Source organism: Camelina sativa, chromosome 11, assembly GCF_000633955.1.
Source record: "Camelina sativa cultivar DH55 chromosome 11, Cs, whole genome shotgun sequence".
NCBI classification, from domain to species: Eukaryota; Viridiplantae; Streptophyta; class Magnoliopsida; order Brassicales; family Brassicaceae; genus Camelina; species Camelina sativa.
The window spans coordinates 30849581-30868168 of record NC_025695.1 but is presented as its reverse complement, the minus strand read 5'-3'; the positions used below and the strand labels follow the sequence as shown (position 1 = coordinate 30868168).

At 32.5% G+C, this 18588-nt stretch overlaps 2 protein-coding genes and 1 long non-coding RNA gene across 4 annotated transcripts; 2 read left to right on the top strand and 1 right to left on the bottom strand.

Annotated features, from left to right (window-relative positions):
* On the bottom strand, positions 8225–8716 carry LOC104724752. The gene has a single exon (XM_010443296.2). It carries the CDS (start codon positions 8504–8506, stop codon positions 8282–8284), a length of 225 nt encoding a protein of 74 aa, XP_010441598.1. The 5' UTR covers positions 8507–8716; the 3' UTR covers positions 8225–8281.
* On the top strand, positions 11974–13185 carry LOC104724751. Its single transcript, XM_010443295.1, has 5 exons — positions 11974–12176; positions 12269–12379; positions 12469–12642; positions 12712–12822; positions 12903–13185. Exons 1-5 carry the CDS (start codon positions 12099–12101, stop codon positions 13041–13043), a joined length of 615 nt encoding a protein of 204 aa, XP_010441597.1. The 5' UTR covers positions 11974–12098; the 3' UTR covers positions 13044–13185.
* Positions 14420–16983, top strand: LOC104724750. Of its 2 annotated transcripts, none has more exons than XR_757763.1 (8): positions 14420–14606; positions 14712–14730; positions 14840–14934; positions 15233–15318; positions 15426–15491; positions 15733–16269; positions 16378–16674; positions 16768–16983. It is a non-coding gene; the product is annotated as an uncharacterized LOC104724750 (long non-coding RNA). The 2 variants fall into 2 exon arrangements; XR_757764.1 differs by having other exon boundaries at positions 15423–15491.

Below are 18588 nucleotides of genomic sequence, written 5' to 3'. Positions count from 1 at the left end.
TTACATTATTGTCGTACGGTTTTCACTCACAAAATTGAAAAACTACTAATCCGTTTCGTCAAGATTTAGCTTACCGCCAATAACGTGACTCCTCCATCATTCTTTTATAACAAATAAACGCATAAAGATAAAAATTTTGCTTTCTCAGGTGTCTATATCAACCATCAGTTTCTCTAGGCTGTATGGTATTATAATTAAATATAATCATCTAGGGGAAATATATTTTGACTCTATATAAAAGAAAACTTGAAACTTTCGATTTTGCTTTATACAACTAATGCTTTACTTAATTCTAGAACTTTTCCCCCGTATTATTTGTTTATATAAGTGTTATTTTTGTTTCAATGGTGATCACGAACAGAACGTACCGAACAAACAAAACAACAAATATATTAGAGTTTGGTTCTTGACAACTAAATCGTGTAAATATAATAATACTTAACTGGTTTTAATTAAAATTGTAGATTTTTGATGTTAAAAAAAAATTGTAGATTTTTAATATAATATAATTTATTATTTTTATACACTAAAATTCCCTAAACCAAACTATATACCAGTATCTTTTTTTTTTTTGGACAACCACTATATACCAGTATCTATCCACATTTGTTTGTTATGTTTGATGAAGAAGAAACGAATACTAGTCCGTTGGTTGTGTACTCGGTACTCCCCAATGATATCAGCCTAATCCACATTGACGAACACTAATTATTTTCTTTCTCTGGGCTAATTAATGCAAATTGGCTTATTGACAACCCACATTTTAGCAGTGTTTATAACTTTCATAGACCATAGTTCGTTTTGAAAAGAATTGATGAACACAAATATATGTTTTGAATTGAAGTCAAAAAAAATATATATATGTTTTGAACATGCATGTTCTTACTTTTACGTTTAAAAACAAAAAAAATCCAAATCAGACGACAAACTAAAACAGAAACAAAATATAGATTATCTATATAGGGATGATCACATCACTGTGAGTTTATCTCAAGAATCTGGGCATAGTCTATATATAGGAGACGACAAACAAAAAAAATTAAGTCGTCAAGAGATGTACATATTTTAGTTACACGTTCTAGAGACTCAGAATTGGTTGGAATCACAATAAATCTACTGCTTTGTTGACTGATTCAACATTCGTTTGTTTTAGACTTTTAGTAATACAGTTCGGCGTTACATTGACTCAAATCTTGTACTTTTTTTTTTTTTTGGTCAAAACTCAAATCTTGTACTTATAAAACAAAAATTGCTGGCAAATAAAACTTTTGAGTTTTGACCGAGCCCTATCTATCTATGGACCATATAACCAACTTTTTATAATTTAAGACTTTATTTGGTTGGAATCATCACATGATTACTATAACGTACAGACTACAGATTACCACCTACCTATATTTAGTTTGAACTTTAATATAATATTCGATTGGAAAATCTACATGTAAGTTCTTGTAGTATTTTAAAATTTACGCACTTACTCTTTCAATTTTCACTAAAGTAAGCTTTTCCAGTTTTTCTTTTTTTCTAAAAAAATTGATTGAAATTTATCATCAAAAGTACGAAAATTCTTTTGATAGCTAGATCACTGTTGAGTTTACTCAATTTTACTAACTTAGTATAGGATCCTTCAGTTTCTTTTTCAGATTTTTAGTTTATAATTACTGCAGTAAATCCAAACTAAACCTTAGTTAATAGATTATTTGATACAATCTTGTTTTCACAATTCGAGTTCAAGTTTTAGTCAACTATTGTATACCTTTAAAGAAACTTGAATTTTTAGATTGTTTTTACTTCAGTTCAGTTCAAATTAAATTTGGCTATTCACTTTTTATAATATATCAGTTCACTTCAACTCTGCAAATCTGATAGATTTATTTGGATCGAACACATTGTATAACTCTCATCACGTTTGAAGATATATCTTGCAAAATTATAATATTTTCTAAATATAAGATTTAATAGCAAAATTTATATACAAACTCTAAAAAATTCTCAATAAAATTATGATATACATAGAAAAAAAACATAGTAAATGATAAAAAAAGGCCCTTTATTATAAAATAACCAAAAAAGCCCAAAAATGAGTCATACCCTCACGTGAATAACACATGTTAGTTTTTTCAATCTCCTGAGACCTACATTACAAGAAAACAAGGTCATAACTGACGAACAACTGTCAGTTGATAATTACCGACGGAATACTGACCAATTTCTGATGCGTTAACAATTTGTCGGTTTTCCGTCAGAAAATTACCGACAGACGGAACCGTCAGTAATCTGTCAATATTTCTGACAAATTACCGACCAAATTACACCGTCAGTACCCACCGTCGGAATTTAGTCGGTAAATATATCTGTTGTTATCGCTCGTATATTAATCGATTTCTGACGGATTTCCGATGGCTGTAAATTTACATCCGTCGGTAAATGTATTTGTTATTATAGCCGTTTATATTATTCCCTTTCCGACGGATTTTTGACAAGTCAAATTAATATCCGTCGTAAAATGTATCCGTTAATGTAGCCGTTGAAAATTTCAAAATTACTGACAGATAGCTGACGGATTACTGACGGACACGAAATTTACTTTCTCTATAAAAACCAACCACTCCTTCTCATAAGCTCACTCACTCAATTTTTTTAGAAAAAAACAAAAAATGTCTTCTTCTTCTTATTTTCGACCGTGGATGGACGGACCAATGCTCAATCCAGAATCAAATTTATTGAATGATGAGTATGCTTGTGGTGTAGGCGAATTTATGGAGTTGGCATGTCAACAATTGATCGTTCTTCAAACCCGTAAGTTGAAATGTCCATGTTACAAAATTAGGATTGATTTAGTATGGGGTCATCTTTATTCCAATGGTTTTATGCCGGGTTACAAAATTTGGTTTCTCCATGGTGAAAGACCAGAGTATATTAGTTCTAGCGAACCATATTTTGTTGATATCGTAGAGGAACCTAAAACAGAAGTAGATTATGGTGTGGGTACTATTGAGATGGTGAATGATGCATATAGGGAAAACATGCAATCAATGGGTCAAAATGTTGATAGGTTAGAGGAACCTAATGCAGAGGCATGCAAGTTTTTATCTATGTTGGACGCAGCTATGCAAACATTATACGGAGGTTGTAGGGAAGGTCATTCGGCTTTATCATCTGCAAGCAGATTGATGACCATAAAGACGCACTACAATTTGGCTGAGGAATGTATGGATGCGATAACAGATTTTGTGAAAGACATTTTGCCTGAAAATAATCATTTTCTAGGTACATATTACGAGATTCAAAAATTGGTCGCCGGTCTTGGTTTGCCGTATCAAATGATAGATGTATGTGAAGATAATTGCATGATCTATTGGAGAGAAGACGAAGATAGGACAATGTGTCGATTTTGTCAAAAACCAAGATATCAGGAAACAGGCGGTAAGGTTCCAGTTCCATATAAGCGGATGTGGTATTTACCGATCACAGAAAGGCTGAAGCAATTATATCAATCTGAGCGTACGGCTGGTCCAATGAGATGGCACGCAGAACACAATTCAAACGGAGAGATTAAGCACCCGTCAGATGCAGCAGCATGGAGGCATTTCCAAACTGTGTATCCAGATTTTGCGTATGAGCCAAGGAACGTGTACCTAGGATTATCTACAGATGGTTTCAACCCATTTGGATAGCATGGAAGACAATATTCGTTGTGGCCAGTAATCGTAACACCTTATAACTTACCGCCATCTTTGTGCATGCGTCGAGAGTTTCTTTTCCTTTCGATTTTGGTTCCCGGTCCAGATCATCCAAAGAGATCTCTTGATGTGTTTCTGCAACCGTTGATATATGAGCTGAAAATGTTATGGGATCATGGTGCTACAACATATGACGTTTCAACCAAGCAGAATTTTCCAGATGCGTGCAACACTTATGTGGACGATTAGTGACTTTCCAGCTTATGGGATGCTATCTGGATGGTCAACTCATGGAAGGTTAGCGTGTCTGTACTGTCAAGATAACACAAATGTGTTTCAGTTGAGGCACATATGTAAAACGAGTTTGTTTGATTGTCATAGAAGATTTCTACCAGCTCGTCATCCTTACCGGCGTTCGAAGACATTGTTTAGGAAGAATAAGCAAGTGGTTGATGCACCACCTCCTGAAGTCGATTGGAAATATTTTACTGGAACAGTTAAGAGATTTTGGAGCAGAGAGGACTACAGATTGTGGTGGTAATGGACATGTTGTTGTTTACGGTGCTCGCATCAATCACAATTGGTATAAACATAGCATTTTTTGGGTGTTGCCTTATTGGAAAGATTTTTTGTTGAAACATAATCTAGATGTCATGCACGTCGAGAAGAACGTCTTCGACAACCTCATGAACACTGTTCTAAATGTCCCGGGAAAGACAAAAGATAATTTGAAGTCTAGATTAGATTTGCCAGATATTTGTGATCGCGGTCCACTTCATGTACTAGAAAATGGGAGATGTCCAGTCCCGATATTTCGGTTAGACACGCGCAAGAAGGAAGCGTTCTTCAACTGGATTACCCACGATATTAAATTTCCTGACAGATACGCATCTAATTTGCGTAATTGTGTTGATATGGCTGAAGGAAAGTTTACTGGAATGAAGAGTCATGATTGTCATGTTGTGATGCAGCGATTTCTTCCATTTGCATTTGAGCATCTTTTACCAAGCCATGTCCACCAAGCAATCACAGATACATTTCTAAATATCACCATTTTTTAAGAATTATATACATATTTATTTATATATACAGTAAAAGAATTAATTCATAGAGGTTTTATAGTATTAATCCGATCTTCTTTTTACTTACAGGGGTAGGTGCATTTTTTCGGGATTTATGCTCTAGAACACTCATAGTTGATGGTATTCGTAACTTGGAAGAAAACATACCAATGATCCTATGCAATCTCGAGAAGATATTTCTCCCATCTTTTTTTGATGTTATGGAGCATCTCCCAATACATGCTCCGCGAGAAGCTAAAATAATTGAATATCTCTTACAAATAAATACATAAATTTTGGTACTTTTAAATATCTCTTATAAATAAATAAATAAATAAATTTTAATATTTCCAAATATCTCCTATAAATAAATTAATATCTCTTATAAATAAAATCTATTACAAATATATATATAATAATAAAATAACTCTTATAAATAAACAATATCCGTCGGAAAATGCGTCGGTAATTAGGTACCCGTCAAAAATCCGTCGTTTTTTACCGACAAATTTCCGACGGATAAATACCGACGATATAAAATTTTCGTCGGGTTTGTAATTTTTGGTCGGTTTTTTTGGTTCTGTCGGTAAACCGGCAGATATAACCGAGAGATATTGACGAGTTACTGACGGACTAGTGTAAAACCTCTAATTTTGGCTCTGTAACACACTTATTTTATAGGAAATGTATAGAGGATGATGTTATATTGGCTTAATAATCTTCTTTTAAACAACAATCTTCAAAATCTGTGTTTGAAAAAAAAAGTTAAGTTGTTTGGCAAAAGTAGTTGTAATGTGGTATTACAAGTTATGGTTAAAGTAGTTGTTACTTATCATTGAAATTTTTTTTTCCTATAGTTTAAAAATATAGATTCTTATTTTGAAAATTATATCCATAGTTAATATAAACACATAATATATGCATATTTGTAAAGAGAAATTATGAAATTAAGGGGTTTAACCTCTAAACCGTTGGACATCCGTCGGTAATAGTTTCGAGTTACTGACGGATTTCCGACGGGTTTGAAAATTAATCTAATCCGTCGGAAATCCGTCGGAAATAGGTGGAAAATACTGACAAATTTCCGACGGATCGCGAAATTTTACCCGGGAATGAAATAAAATGAAATTTTCATTATCGCGGGCAATTAAATATTTGTCTTTACCGACAGATTGTTTGTCGGTTTTCCGTCGGTAATATCGATAATACCAAAGTGGATTTATCTTCTTCTCCCCCGAGTGTTTTATTTTATCTCAGACAAAAAAAAAATCGATCTCTCTCCATTCCCCCACATCTTCTCCGGCGAATCCCCGACGACTTCCTCCTCCAACCCGGCAAAACTCCGGCGCCTGTCTCCCTCCGATCCGGCGACTTCTTATGGCGTAAGTTCTCTCTTTTCTAATGAATTTCTTAGGTTTTGGTAGATTTCTTAGGAATATGGTAGAGTTATTAGATTTGATGAATTGGCTCTGTTTGGGTGTTATTGATTTGAGGATTTTGATTATTAATTGAATTTGATTAATTAAATTTTGATGAATTGAAGTTTGATGGAATGAAAATTGTTAATTGGGTTTGGTGAAGTGAATTTTGTTAATTGGGTTTTGATTAATTGAATTTGATGGATTGAATTTTGATAATTGTGTGTTATTGATTTGATGAGTTGGTTTGTTACTATATCTTGAATTTTGTTTATTGTTTGTTTTTGAATTTTGATAATTGGATTGTTAATTGAATTTTGTGAATTGATAAATTGATTTTTGTGAATTTATTTATTTTAATTGAATTTTGTTAATTGATGAACTGAATTTTATTAATTGAATTTTGTTAATTGAATTTTGTTATTTATTGATTTTTGTTAATTGAATTATGCTTGAAGATTATTTCTAAATTTTGTTTTATTTTGTTGCTGAAGGAACTATGGTTCTTATGTTGCAAACACATCTATGAACCAAGCTAATGGAGAAGCTAGTGCTTCGCAATCACGTAATAGCGCTGTCCCGGAATCACAAGCTTAAGAAAATGTTCCAGTGGAGATGAGCATCGAAGAATTCGTTTCTCAACCTGGCCGATCACTTATCCCCCGCTTAGATCCTTATTGTGCTCCAGAGACAACATGATTTTGTGATTCTCATAATGGCATCACAAAATCCATTTTGCATATGATGTATGGAATCCTCAAAACACCATATGCAAAGTTTTCAGTGATGCCTACGAAAGAACAAGACATTTGGTTTCGACAATTTGCGGTAAAGTTTTCAACTTTAACAACTTAATTTTATAACATTGTTTTATATATTTGCCGCTAATGCATTTTCTTTATATTTTTTAGCAAGATTTCAATTGGAAACCAGATGTCACCAACCAAGTTCGAACAGCGTTCAAGAAGGCGGTCGCACTACGATATTCTAAACAGTTGAATGAGTGGAAGCAATTGTGGAAGAAAGGAAAGGTGCCAAAAGATGTGAACGAGGATCTTTTAAAAGGTTTCATTCAATATTGGGGGGAACCAGCTATAAAAGCAGTATCCTCCCAATCTTCTCAGAATAGAAGAAGCCCACGTGGCGGGTTGGGTATGGATACCCACAACAATGGTCCAATAAGCACCCATACCCGACAAAAGCAACTTGTAAGTTTTAAGATTTTTTATAATTATTTTCTTTATCATTAATTAGACAATCTTTACATAATTTAAATGTTTCTTTTAAACTGCTAGGGATGATGTGGTACCAGACCATGTTACTTTGATGGAGGATATGCACACCAACAAAAAGACCAGCCAATTACAAGATGGTAGAGCTAAGCTGCTTGTTGAGAGTTCGAGGAAGCGGGAGGAGGAGATGCTACAATCTCTTGATGGATCGGAGTCTACGGTTGAATTTAGAAAAGAGAAACTAAACGAAATTTTTTTCGAGGTAACATTTATTTTTTAAATTTTTGTTTTAAAAATGCATGTGCTCCCAGCCAAGAGTTCCAACACATGCATTTTTCGATATTGTTCGGTCGGTAATATCGTCGGAAATATATCTCCGACGGATGTCTGACAGAACATTACCGACGGCCTTATCGACAAACCATGCTCCGACGGATTTCCGACAGGTTTTTACCGACAGATTTACCAACAAACCGACTATCACTATATCTGTCGGTAATCTATCAGTAACTGCTTGTTAAAAATATGTCGGTAATTACCGACGAATTTTTGACGGATTTTTTTTCCCTACAATTTAGAGCTGACGGATATTGTCTGTCAGTAATTTGTCGGTAATGAGTGTTTCCGACAGCTTAGTGACGGTTGTGCTCGTTAGTTTTAAGCTGTTTTGTTGTAGTGCTAATTTTCAAGTTCTTTTTCATCCTTTCGTTAACACCAAGATGGTAAAATTTGCAAATTTGAATCAATTAATGGTAGAAATTTTCATTCATTTATTGAACCGAAAGAATTAACAAAATCAAAATTTACATATAAAACTATACATATAGTACAACAACAACAAAAAAAAAAAAAACAGAGTTGACGAAAAGAAGAAAACTAAACTTTGTTTAGAATCTACAACCGCAACAGAGAAAGAAGAAAGCAAGCTTAGATACCAAAACCATAGCTTCGATGATAGACATGATTCTGTATCTCAAAGTTTCCAAAAACGACATCTTCTTGAAATTCAATCTCTTCCATTTTATCCCTCCAAGTCCCAAAAACTTCAACCTCGTCCTCTCTTTCGTCGTCTTCCATATCGAAATCTTCCCTTTCGTCCCCATCATTTTCATATAAAATATATTTGAGCTGCTGCTGCTGCTGCTGCTCCCCAAAACCGAGATGTACAGAGATAAAAATAATATATACAATTAGGGTTATGTTTTTGTTTTGATTTGTTTCTGGTGTTGGGGTGGTTATGAGTTTTTTTTATACGACTTGAAGTAAAGGATAGATTGGTCATTTTTAAGTCATAGATTCGAAGCGCGTTGCAAAACTAATCAACGTAGGTGTTCTGACGTGGGTGCGCTCTGTTTTGTCCAAAGAATTTTCGTGGATATATCATATTTAATCCTTTATATATCTTCATATATTCACTAAAAATAATATATATACAGTTGTTGTTTCTAGTGAATATTTTCTTCAAACTTTCAAAGATTTATCCTATTTCTTTGATAAGTTGATTCATATTTTCTTTTTAAAGGTGAGACTGTNAAAAAAAAAAAAAAAAAAAAAAAAAAGAAGGTGAGACTGTTTATTTTTATCCGGGGGAAAAAGGCCAAATTGTTTATTTCAGGTTTTCAGCTAATTTCATTTTTTTTGTTATCAACCCTACTTTGTTTTTTAAAAGGTTTTGTATAAAAAATTAAAATAGTTATAGGAACAATTGAAGCCCATGAAGGAATGTTTGAGGTCCACAACAATTAAACAAATGTATGTGAAATAAACTCTTTGAGTAAGTGAAGTAAATATTATCCTTCGATCCAGCCAATCCAAAACCGCATATTATGTACTTTGGTGCTAATTTTTAAAAGTGTCCACAATTTAATTTAATTATAATTTAGGATTTTGAAACTTTTCAACAGCATTACTAGTTATGAGTGTTTAAAACAAGAAACTGTGTACTACAGAATCCTAATTGGTACATATGTGGACCATGTGGTATCACACTATTGATAAAAAGTTATTAGAAAAAAACGAAGATGAAAAATGAAACAAAAACACCAAACCAATGACTTTTGACGTAAAACAACATCAATATGAGTAAGATATATATAACTTAATGCTCTTCTCACTTACTTGACACAATACAAATTCATGCATCTATAGACGTAAGACATTATTAACAGAAAGGAAGAAAAAACTCAAAAGAAAAAGTAAGACATTATTACTCTTTTCATTTTGTCTTACTACACGACACTACAAAATTAAGAGTATTATGAGAATTAGTGTATTTGATCATCATTAGCAGGAATCATTTATATATGATCAAATACGAAACCATAACATCTTTCTTAAGTTCAGTATTAATGCATGGTTGAGTAAGTTATGAGTAGGTTATGTTACTGGTTGATTTACAAATTTGATGATTTTTTTCATTCATGATATGAGTAAGCTATGTTATTGGTTGATTTACAATTTTTTACTTTCTATATATCACACATTATGTTACTTTCAAACTATTTATTTATGAGATGTCATGCACTATATGGTATATGAAAAAAAGTATTCTAAGTGGCACACGCTATAACATCTTTATAAATATATAAGAAAGACATATTAAAATTGAAATTATGTTATTGCACACAAAGTCGAAAGCAGGAATTAAGATAAAATCAGTTTTGTCCTAAGTATCATTGGCAAATCTCTTCTTTACATTTTTTTTTTTTTGAAAATCTTTTTACCGAGTCAAGCTCAAGAAGAGTGACACGGTGACGCATTAAAAGTTCACTAAAACAAAGAGGATTTTCATGGCTATCAAATAATTTTTCCTTTTCTAAACGTCGGCGAGTACATCCAAAACTTTAGCAGAACTTTAAATTAGGTTTGTTGAAAAATTAGTGACAAGTTACTACATCTATACTATTATTTTTGCAGTAACTTTTGATAAAAAAAATATTTTAGAAATAATTAGCATTCAATGTATTGACTTTAATATTAGTAACCAAAATTTTTAAAATTAATTATATATAAGATTTAAAAAAATAATGAAATTTTTCTACTTCATTCAAACATAAATATATGATTCATTTTCATTTTTATTTGAATTTATATTTAAATTATCTTTAATTATTCTATAATACATTTAGTTAATAAAAATTGTGATTTTTCCTGCATATAATGTAATACATATATTACTCAATAGATGAATAAAAAAATACGGGTATAAATTCCACATCGCCTAAAAAAATTGGATAATTGTTCAGAGTCATACTATAAAAAAACCAAAATAATTCATAATAAAAATGAGTAGAAAGCTTGATTTATCAGACATTCAAACTTAAAAAAACTTCTATTTGGTTCCGGTTCTTAAAAAGTTAAATATTATAAATATTTATATTTTTTAGAAAGTCAAACTTTATAAAATGTTAAAAATATTAATAATATTTAAACGTTTATGAATTTTCAAATAGTATAACTATTTAAACTTTTAAAAAAGTTAGAAGACCTTTAAAATATTAATAATATATTTAAATTTTTATGAAACTTTAAATATGACAAATACTCAATCATTTTAAGAATTCTAAGTATTAGAAATATTTAAACTTTATAAGAAGCGTCAATCTTATAAAATGTAAATGGTTACAATCTTAATAAATAACATATCAACTCAATCTAATATTTATAATACAAAACAATAAATATTAAAAGTTAAAATGATATAGTGCGAGTTAAAATATCTCGGGATGGAGTTATATAACGGGACTGATTTTGTTGATATTTATATAAATTTAAAATATTATTAATTTGGTGTTACACGGATAAAACATCATTTCATTATTGTTAACACTATTGGTATTAGAGAATAGACATATCTAACTAAATTGATTAAATAAATATTATATAAAAAAATAAATTATATTGTGGTATTATATAGTTTCAACTTTAAACTATAAAATTAACAATTATTATATAATTATCACGTATTTAACCAACAAATACAACTTATAATTTAAATGTTTTAATTATAAATAATTTGTTCGGTGGGATCCTAATCTATTTGTGACTAAAAAAAATTATTGACAAGTTACTCCATTGTGACTTTATAAAAATAAAAAGTGACTATATTTCGTACTGGAGCTAACTTTCCTAATGGGGACATTTGTGGTATTACTAATTACTAATAACAGAAAAGAAGATGAAGAAGGGTAAAAATCAAAGACATTTGTGAAGAAATGGGGTTGAGTTACATTATAGTTTTATTAATGTCATAAATATTTTTAGATTTTGATTACAATTGCAACATAATTTCGTAGTATGTCTTAAATATTTTGTTTTATACTATATAATAACATCATTCGAATACTTTAAAGTATTAAAACATAATAACTGAATGTATATTTAAGTCCATCCCACATACGCTAAATGTATTCAAACATAATTATACTATATGTATCTTTAAGGTACTTTAATTTCATCCACACTTATTTTATGTTGAGATCATTTTTCACTTCAATTTATGCACTAGCTAGTTAGATGTAATGAAATATATATTTTTTATGTAATAAATTGTGAACTAGTTGAGAAAGTATTGCGTGAGTGTTATAGACACAGCACATCTATAAATAGAGGAGAACTTTGCAGAAAACAAATTTAAAGAGAAACCTAGTGATCATAACATTTTCCTATCGATCTTGTCCTAATTGTAAGAAGAAATCAAGAAAAATGGATCATGAAGAAACGAAGCTTGTATCCGGATACGAGGATGCGATCCAACAAATGCAAAGAAAAGAAGAGCTGAAGGTAAAGTCTTTGTTTCAAAAGATTTTATATATTTCATATTATCTTTTTTTGGTCTACAAAGTATTAATATTTTCGTTATAAAAAAAAATCAGGTTGTTGAGACGAGGATGAAAGAGTTTCTTGGAGACAAGAAGCTTATCGATCTAAAGTTGAGAGAATTGATTGAGATAGACAAAAAGCTCGAAACTTTACTACAGCCTACGGTAAAGTAGTAGCTAGCGCTCAATTTTTAACACTCCTTTAAATTTATTTCTGTTTATGTTTACAATTTTTATTTTATTGGATTGTGTAGGAGAGCATGAAAATTTTTTGCGTGAAAGACTTGACAGAAGAAACCAAAGATGCTATGATTCTGAAATCATTTGTGACGTATCGGCTTGGACAAATGGAGACTAGGATTTACGACCCTCAAGACGAATTTGATGTTATATTGGAAGCTATAGAAACGAACGAAGGGAGTGTGAAGGTAATGTTGGTTGATTTTTCTTTTCTTTTTGTCCACACAAGATTAATTATAATGTCTTTTAAAAAAAAGGGTTTGAAGATGAGGATGAAAGTGTTCATTGATGAGAAGGAGTCTGAAGACATACTCTTGGACGAGTTGATTGAGTTCAATAAAAAGCTTGAAGCTCTTCTTAAGTCTAAGGTTGGTAGAGTTTAACACTTTCTTTTGTTATATATTCTTTTTGTTAACAAATTGTTCTCTAACTTTTTTTTTTCTACAAGGGCGTGGAAAATATGCATTTGGAGGACATGAGAGAAGAAGTTAAAGACACAATAATTATGAACGAAATTGTGAAGAAAATGATCGCGAAGAGGGATCCAGAATCGTCTAAACCAACGATCATCAAGAATTATTATATTTAGAAATTAGTAACATATAAATTTGCTATCATGGAGCATATATGATCACTTTATCGCTTGTTTCTCCCTTCAAAATAAATATAGAATAAGTTGGGATTTTCTTATAATGTCAATATGGAAGGAATTCATGTCGTTACTTTATAATTAATCGGATTCTTATAATTAATAGATATATTTTCTAATATCTATTGCATAAATTTCCATACATTGGTTGTCAAAGTTTATATGTGTACATGACTACTATCACTATGTTGAATTTCGTTTAATATGGATTTATTGTAACGAAGTTATAAGAAGATATGAGATTTCGCCTAAAGGTTACAAATAATAAACATGTGTCTGTAAATGCGTCAAAAGTGAGTATTATGCCTTTATAGAAAATTTGAAGATGCATTTGGACGTTTCAGCGTTTTGCGGATCAATTGGTGACAACTTGTCCTGTGGGAAGGTTGTTAAAAGGTGGAGACCAAAGTTCGAGTAACGTCTGACGCACCAATAACCTACTGGTAGATTTGGATATCCACAATAATGGGTTATGATCGATGCCCTGCAGGGCCAGCTTGGAGTCCATTTGGACGGCTAGCGGTGAGCTAATAATATCTACGAACGATCCGTTGAAACAGCTAGCGGTGAGCTAGTGGGGTCCGTGGGACGGGTTGTCACATAAAAATTGATTTTTACAAATTTGTTTATATCACACAACATAGTGCATTTTTTTTATAAAGTTATTGTTTGAAAATTTGAGTCGCTAATTTAATCCAATATACGTATATTTTTCTAATAAGAATAACAAACAAAGGAGTTTGTTAATAAAAGTAAAGTTGTGGGTTTCAACGAATTAATACAGAGCAAAGACTTTTGACGAAGAACAACACCAACATGGAAATACATTATTACCTGTCTTTACGATTTCCACATACATCTATAAATTGAAGAAAGGGTTAACAAAAACGAAGAAAAAAGGAGAAAGAGAAATTAGACATCCAATAATAAAAATATATAGCCATTTACATTTTGTTTATTGATTATTGAAAATATTTTTTTCTTTTTCGTATAAGTGTACGTTTTTATTAAAATTCTGATAGGGATTAGGGTGTAGCTTTTTAACCCTATAAAATGTATTAAAAATATACAGTTTTCTCCCCAACAAATGCAGCATCATGGGTTCAACTCTGGAGAAGTGGAGAGTGATCTACACTTGGAACACCAAACGAACTTGTCAAACTTACACTTAGGGGTGTCAATTGGGCATTAGGCCCGCGGGCATGGTTCGTTAGGTGTCTTAGCGGATCGGGTATGGGCTTCCCATTTGATGCCCAAAAATTGGCGGGTCTTGCGGATTCGACCCGTATGGTTTGGGGGTCAATCGGACTTTTCTCGATTACGACTGCGGGGAGGCGGGCGGTCCGAAATTTCTTTCATTTTCTTCCAACATGATTCAGTTATGCGCAAATTCTCAATGAATCTGGTCTGCTTGTGATGACTGATGTCTGATGAAGTTATGGTTAGTGAAAGCCTGTGCGAATTTGACGAGGGATTGCAGATAGATTTTCAACAAGTGCTATTGTAAGTGTTTCTGGCTAGTTTTGTTTAGAATCTTTGTTTATGTATTCTGGTATGGGTTTTGATTCAAGCTCGGTTACTGGCTTACTGCAATGGCGGTTCCTTCAGCGGAGATAGTCAAAACAAGGTTCCCATTAATACCCATGAATCTTTTGTTTCTTAGAGACCATACACTTCAGTTTATTGATTTTTCTTGTTGTGTTCTTTTCATTTTCTTTATCATGTAAAATTTTCAGGCTGTACGGCTTCAGTTCAGAGGAGAGAAGATATTGAGAGCTGCAATGGAAGATTATAAGTCCAAGCCTCCAAGGGGATGCGTAATGCCAAATAGGTGTTTTAACTTTGTCCTTTCTAATGCTTATGTCAGGAGGATCTAGACTTGATTCATGCTATATATAGAAGTCTCTCTCTCTTTGCGTTAGCTATTGCCTCTTGGATAGATCCGTATTGATTCAATGTTGTTCGATCTATGGAGTTGTAGTTTAGATCATTGACTGATATTGAGTTTTCAGTTGAGGGTATCATATATGTAATCTTAGATCTTATGTTCTCTCTAGGATCAAACTTGAGAAAAGACTCTATTTGGTATATAATATGGCGGATTTATGAGTGCTTGTGTTATGCTGCAGAACATTCATCAAGGGTATCCAACAGAGACTTTGATACGCTTTCTTAAAAGCCACGGATTGGAATATTCAGATAGCTCAAAAAAATGGTTTTAAATCTGATTCTAACATTGAGTTTGCAGCTTTTGCTTATGCAATTCTGTGACCCTTAGATCTCATCTGATCATTATTTTTCTTTACCCTGTTGTTGTAGCAGCTTTTTCCTAATGGAATGAGGGAATCAGAACAAAGACATGTAACACTCTCAGAATTAGTGCACAAGGTACGACAATTTAAGTGAAGCTTTTGGTTCATTTCTGCTATTTGTCAGTCTCGTCTTATTGGCTTCAATTCTCTACTAACTCTCTGTTGGCCTCTTGTTCTTTTGGATTAATTTTTCTCCTTATGTATACTCAGTTACCGGGTTTGATTAGTATATATGATATTTTGTATCCATGAAGCATTATTAGCTTTAAGAGACCACAATGTTGATTTTTTATGCTATGCTTTTATGTGTATGGCAGAGGAAGGTGCTTTGATAGAGCTCTCTAATTGTGACAACAACACCTGCTTTATTAGACGTGCTTATGGCTGCTGACAAGTTTGAGGTTGCCTCCTGCATGAGGTATTGTAGTAGCATGACCCCTGATTCCGCTCTGCTCTATCTCGAGCTCCCCTCTAGTGTTTTAATGGCTGAAGCATCCAACCTCTAACCGATGCAGCAAAGCAGTTCCTTGCCTACAACAGCCTACAGGTAACCGCTGTCTAGCTTGTTTTAAAATTTAAACCAAACCCTGCGACACACCTAGAAGCTTTGAAAGATAATTAAAAAATATATTTAGTAATTAGTAAATACTAACTAGATATTAGAAGATTTAGTCGTTTAGAGTTTGTTTAAAAGCTGCAAACCCTAAATAGTTTAGCATAATTCATTGGCTAATTGCTTTGCTTGACAACACACACGACTTCATCTCTCTACACACGACTTCATCGAGACACACCAAAACCTCAAAGTCCTCAAAATCTTTACACGACTCCAGTCCTCAAAGTTTATCGTGATGGTAAGCTATATTGTTCCTTTTTGTCTATTGTCAAAACCTCAATCCTTTAAACTCTTGTGATATGATATTTCAGTTTTTTTTTTTTTTTTNTTTTTTTTTTTTGTAAAGGATTCAAATGATTCTTATGATCTGAGATCAATAGACTTAGAGTCTCAAAGAGTAATTGATGATGCAAATGCTCAAGAAGAACATAATATGTTTGATAGAGCAGAGCCATCTACAAGTCGTAAGAGAGCAGCGATTCATATTGATGTAGATGATGTTGAAAAGGACTAAGGAAAGACATCATCATCAGAACCGAAGAAGAGAAAGCAGAATAAGTACATAAGCCGTCTTCTCCCAAAAAATGTTCAAGCACTAATATGCTGCGGCAATTGGTTAAAAGGTTTTGAAGATATGAAAATGGTAAGCAAACAATTTTCACAATTTGGTATTGATTGTGTAACTTTTAAGTGATATATTTACCTTGACCTTCTTTTATTACTTTGCCATATGTAGAGGAGGATGAAGAATTTGATGAAGATGAGATATTACCTTCTTTCCAGTCAATTGTTGATGATGAAGCTTGATTTGGTTGAAGAGACATCTTGACCTTGAGATTTATGTTTTCAGCTTTCCATTTCAGTTTAATATTTTGATTTAATGTTTCAGTTTAATACTTTGGTTTAATACTTTCAGTTTACTATTTATTTGATTTACATTTCAGTTTAAACATCTTCATTTGTTGTTTATGGTTCTACTTGTTTTGCTATGTTTGTGCCTCATGTGCGATTGAAGGGTCTTGGGCTCTTGGCCAAGAAATACAAGAAGCTTTTCCATGTTGAACCAAATGAGAGAGAGAGAGGGAGACACACTAATGCGAGACAGAACATAACTGATATGTCTGAACACCTAGTTTCCGATATAGCTTAGCTTTACTTAGCTCCATAAGCTTGGCCGCTGAGAGTATCCAAGGCACATGACAATCCTAACTAGCATCACAGGCAAAAAACAACAATCGAGTGATAGGGCTAAGCAATTTTCATGGTTGTGGTAAGAGAGATGAGTGTATCTGAGGTGACCCACCATCACCATTGAAATGATCTGCAACATGAACTAAGCACTAACAACAACAGCCATAGGAGCCGCAAAGCAAATAAGGAGAAGAAGAAGTCGCCCGCGGGCATGCCCGTTAGTCCGCAAAACTAAGCGGAGCAGGCATAGGCTATGAGTCGTCGCCTGCCGCCCGTGGCGGACCACCGAAAATACGGGACCGTCACGGTCAGTCCGTTTGGGTGCGGGCATGCCCGTTTGACATCCCTACTTACACTATAGAAGTAAAAGTTTGTGAGTTGATTTAATTTAACTGTCACTAATAACTACTTCAGATTGTTAATAATTATTTTTTATAACTAAATTTATGTAATTAATATTCCATCATCATAACAAATTTTGTATACAGAGTTTATTTTTTTTGAATCACGAAATTCTTGGGTATCTAAACAAAAAAAATATATATATATATATATTGGGTATATCAAAAACTGTTATTATCTCTCACCACTCTTATATGGTATCACATGCCTCCAAATTTTGATCTAAAATTCAAACTCGTTATGCCATTGAGATTCCCTTTACTTTTTGTTTCTTAATTTGATTTACTGATTTTGTTTTGGTCAATCTCTTAGCAATGTTCTTTCTTTTCTTTTTTTTTGAAAACCATTATTAAGAGATCTCCGATAAAACTGATATTTATGTATATCTTCTTATTGTTAAATAGGTAGAATTACCTTTGACCAAAAAAAAAAAAAAAAAAGCTAGAATTACCATTATCATATATGTAAATAACTTGTTAATCAAGTGTGAGACTTTGTATAAATAAGGCTAATGAATAAATGGAGAGAAACTATTTCACTTCTAAGTTCTAAGGTTTCCTCCAATTCTATAAAACATGGTACGGACTGAGTGTTAACGAGATAGTTTTGGATAATATCTGTGACTAATCAATGGGGCCATGAGGGTCCAACAAAAGATGTATCAAACCGGAATAAACTGAACTATAATTAAATAGATATGTTATTGTAGTAAATAAGTTACTCCATGTATACTGTACAAGGTTAAACCGTAACGGTTAATGTTAACATAAGACTTCTCTACTCTAGCCGTAAGTTTCGTGCTTAATCCACACTACTGGGCCAGTTACTGCAACGGACAAATGATGCAAACAACTTAGTCTTTTTAGTTTTTACCTAACGCTGTTTTTCTTTGCACCAGCGACGATCGTTTTCTCAATCAGAAAGAAGCATTTTACGTAAGGTGAACAATGCTAATGGACACAAA

Excerpts from the sequence above, each read along its gene's own strand:
- LOC104724752 (XM_010443296.2), bottom strand. The coding sequence starts at position 8,506 with ATGAAAATGATGGGGACGAAAGGGAAGATTTCGATATGGAAGACGACG.
- LOC104724751 (XM_010443295.1), top strand. The coding sequence starts at position 12,099 with ATGGATCATGAAGAAACGAAGCTTGTATCCGGATACGAGGATGCGATC. Across the intron at positions 12,177-12,268 it reads AAAGAAAAGAAGAGCTGAAG|GTTGTTGAGACGAGGATGAA; the intron begins GTAAAGTCTTTG and ends AAAAAAAATCAG. Across the intron at positions 12,643-12,711 it reads CGAACGAAGGGAGTGTGAAG|GGTTTGAAGATGAGGATGAA; the intron begins GTAATGTTGGTT and ends TTTAAAAAAAAG.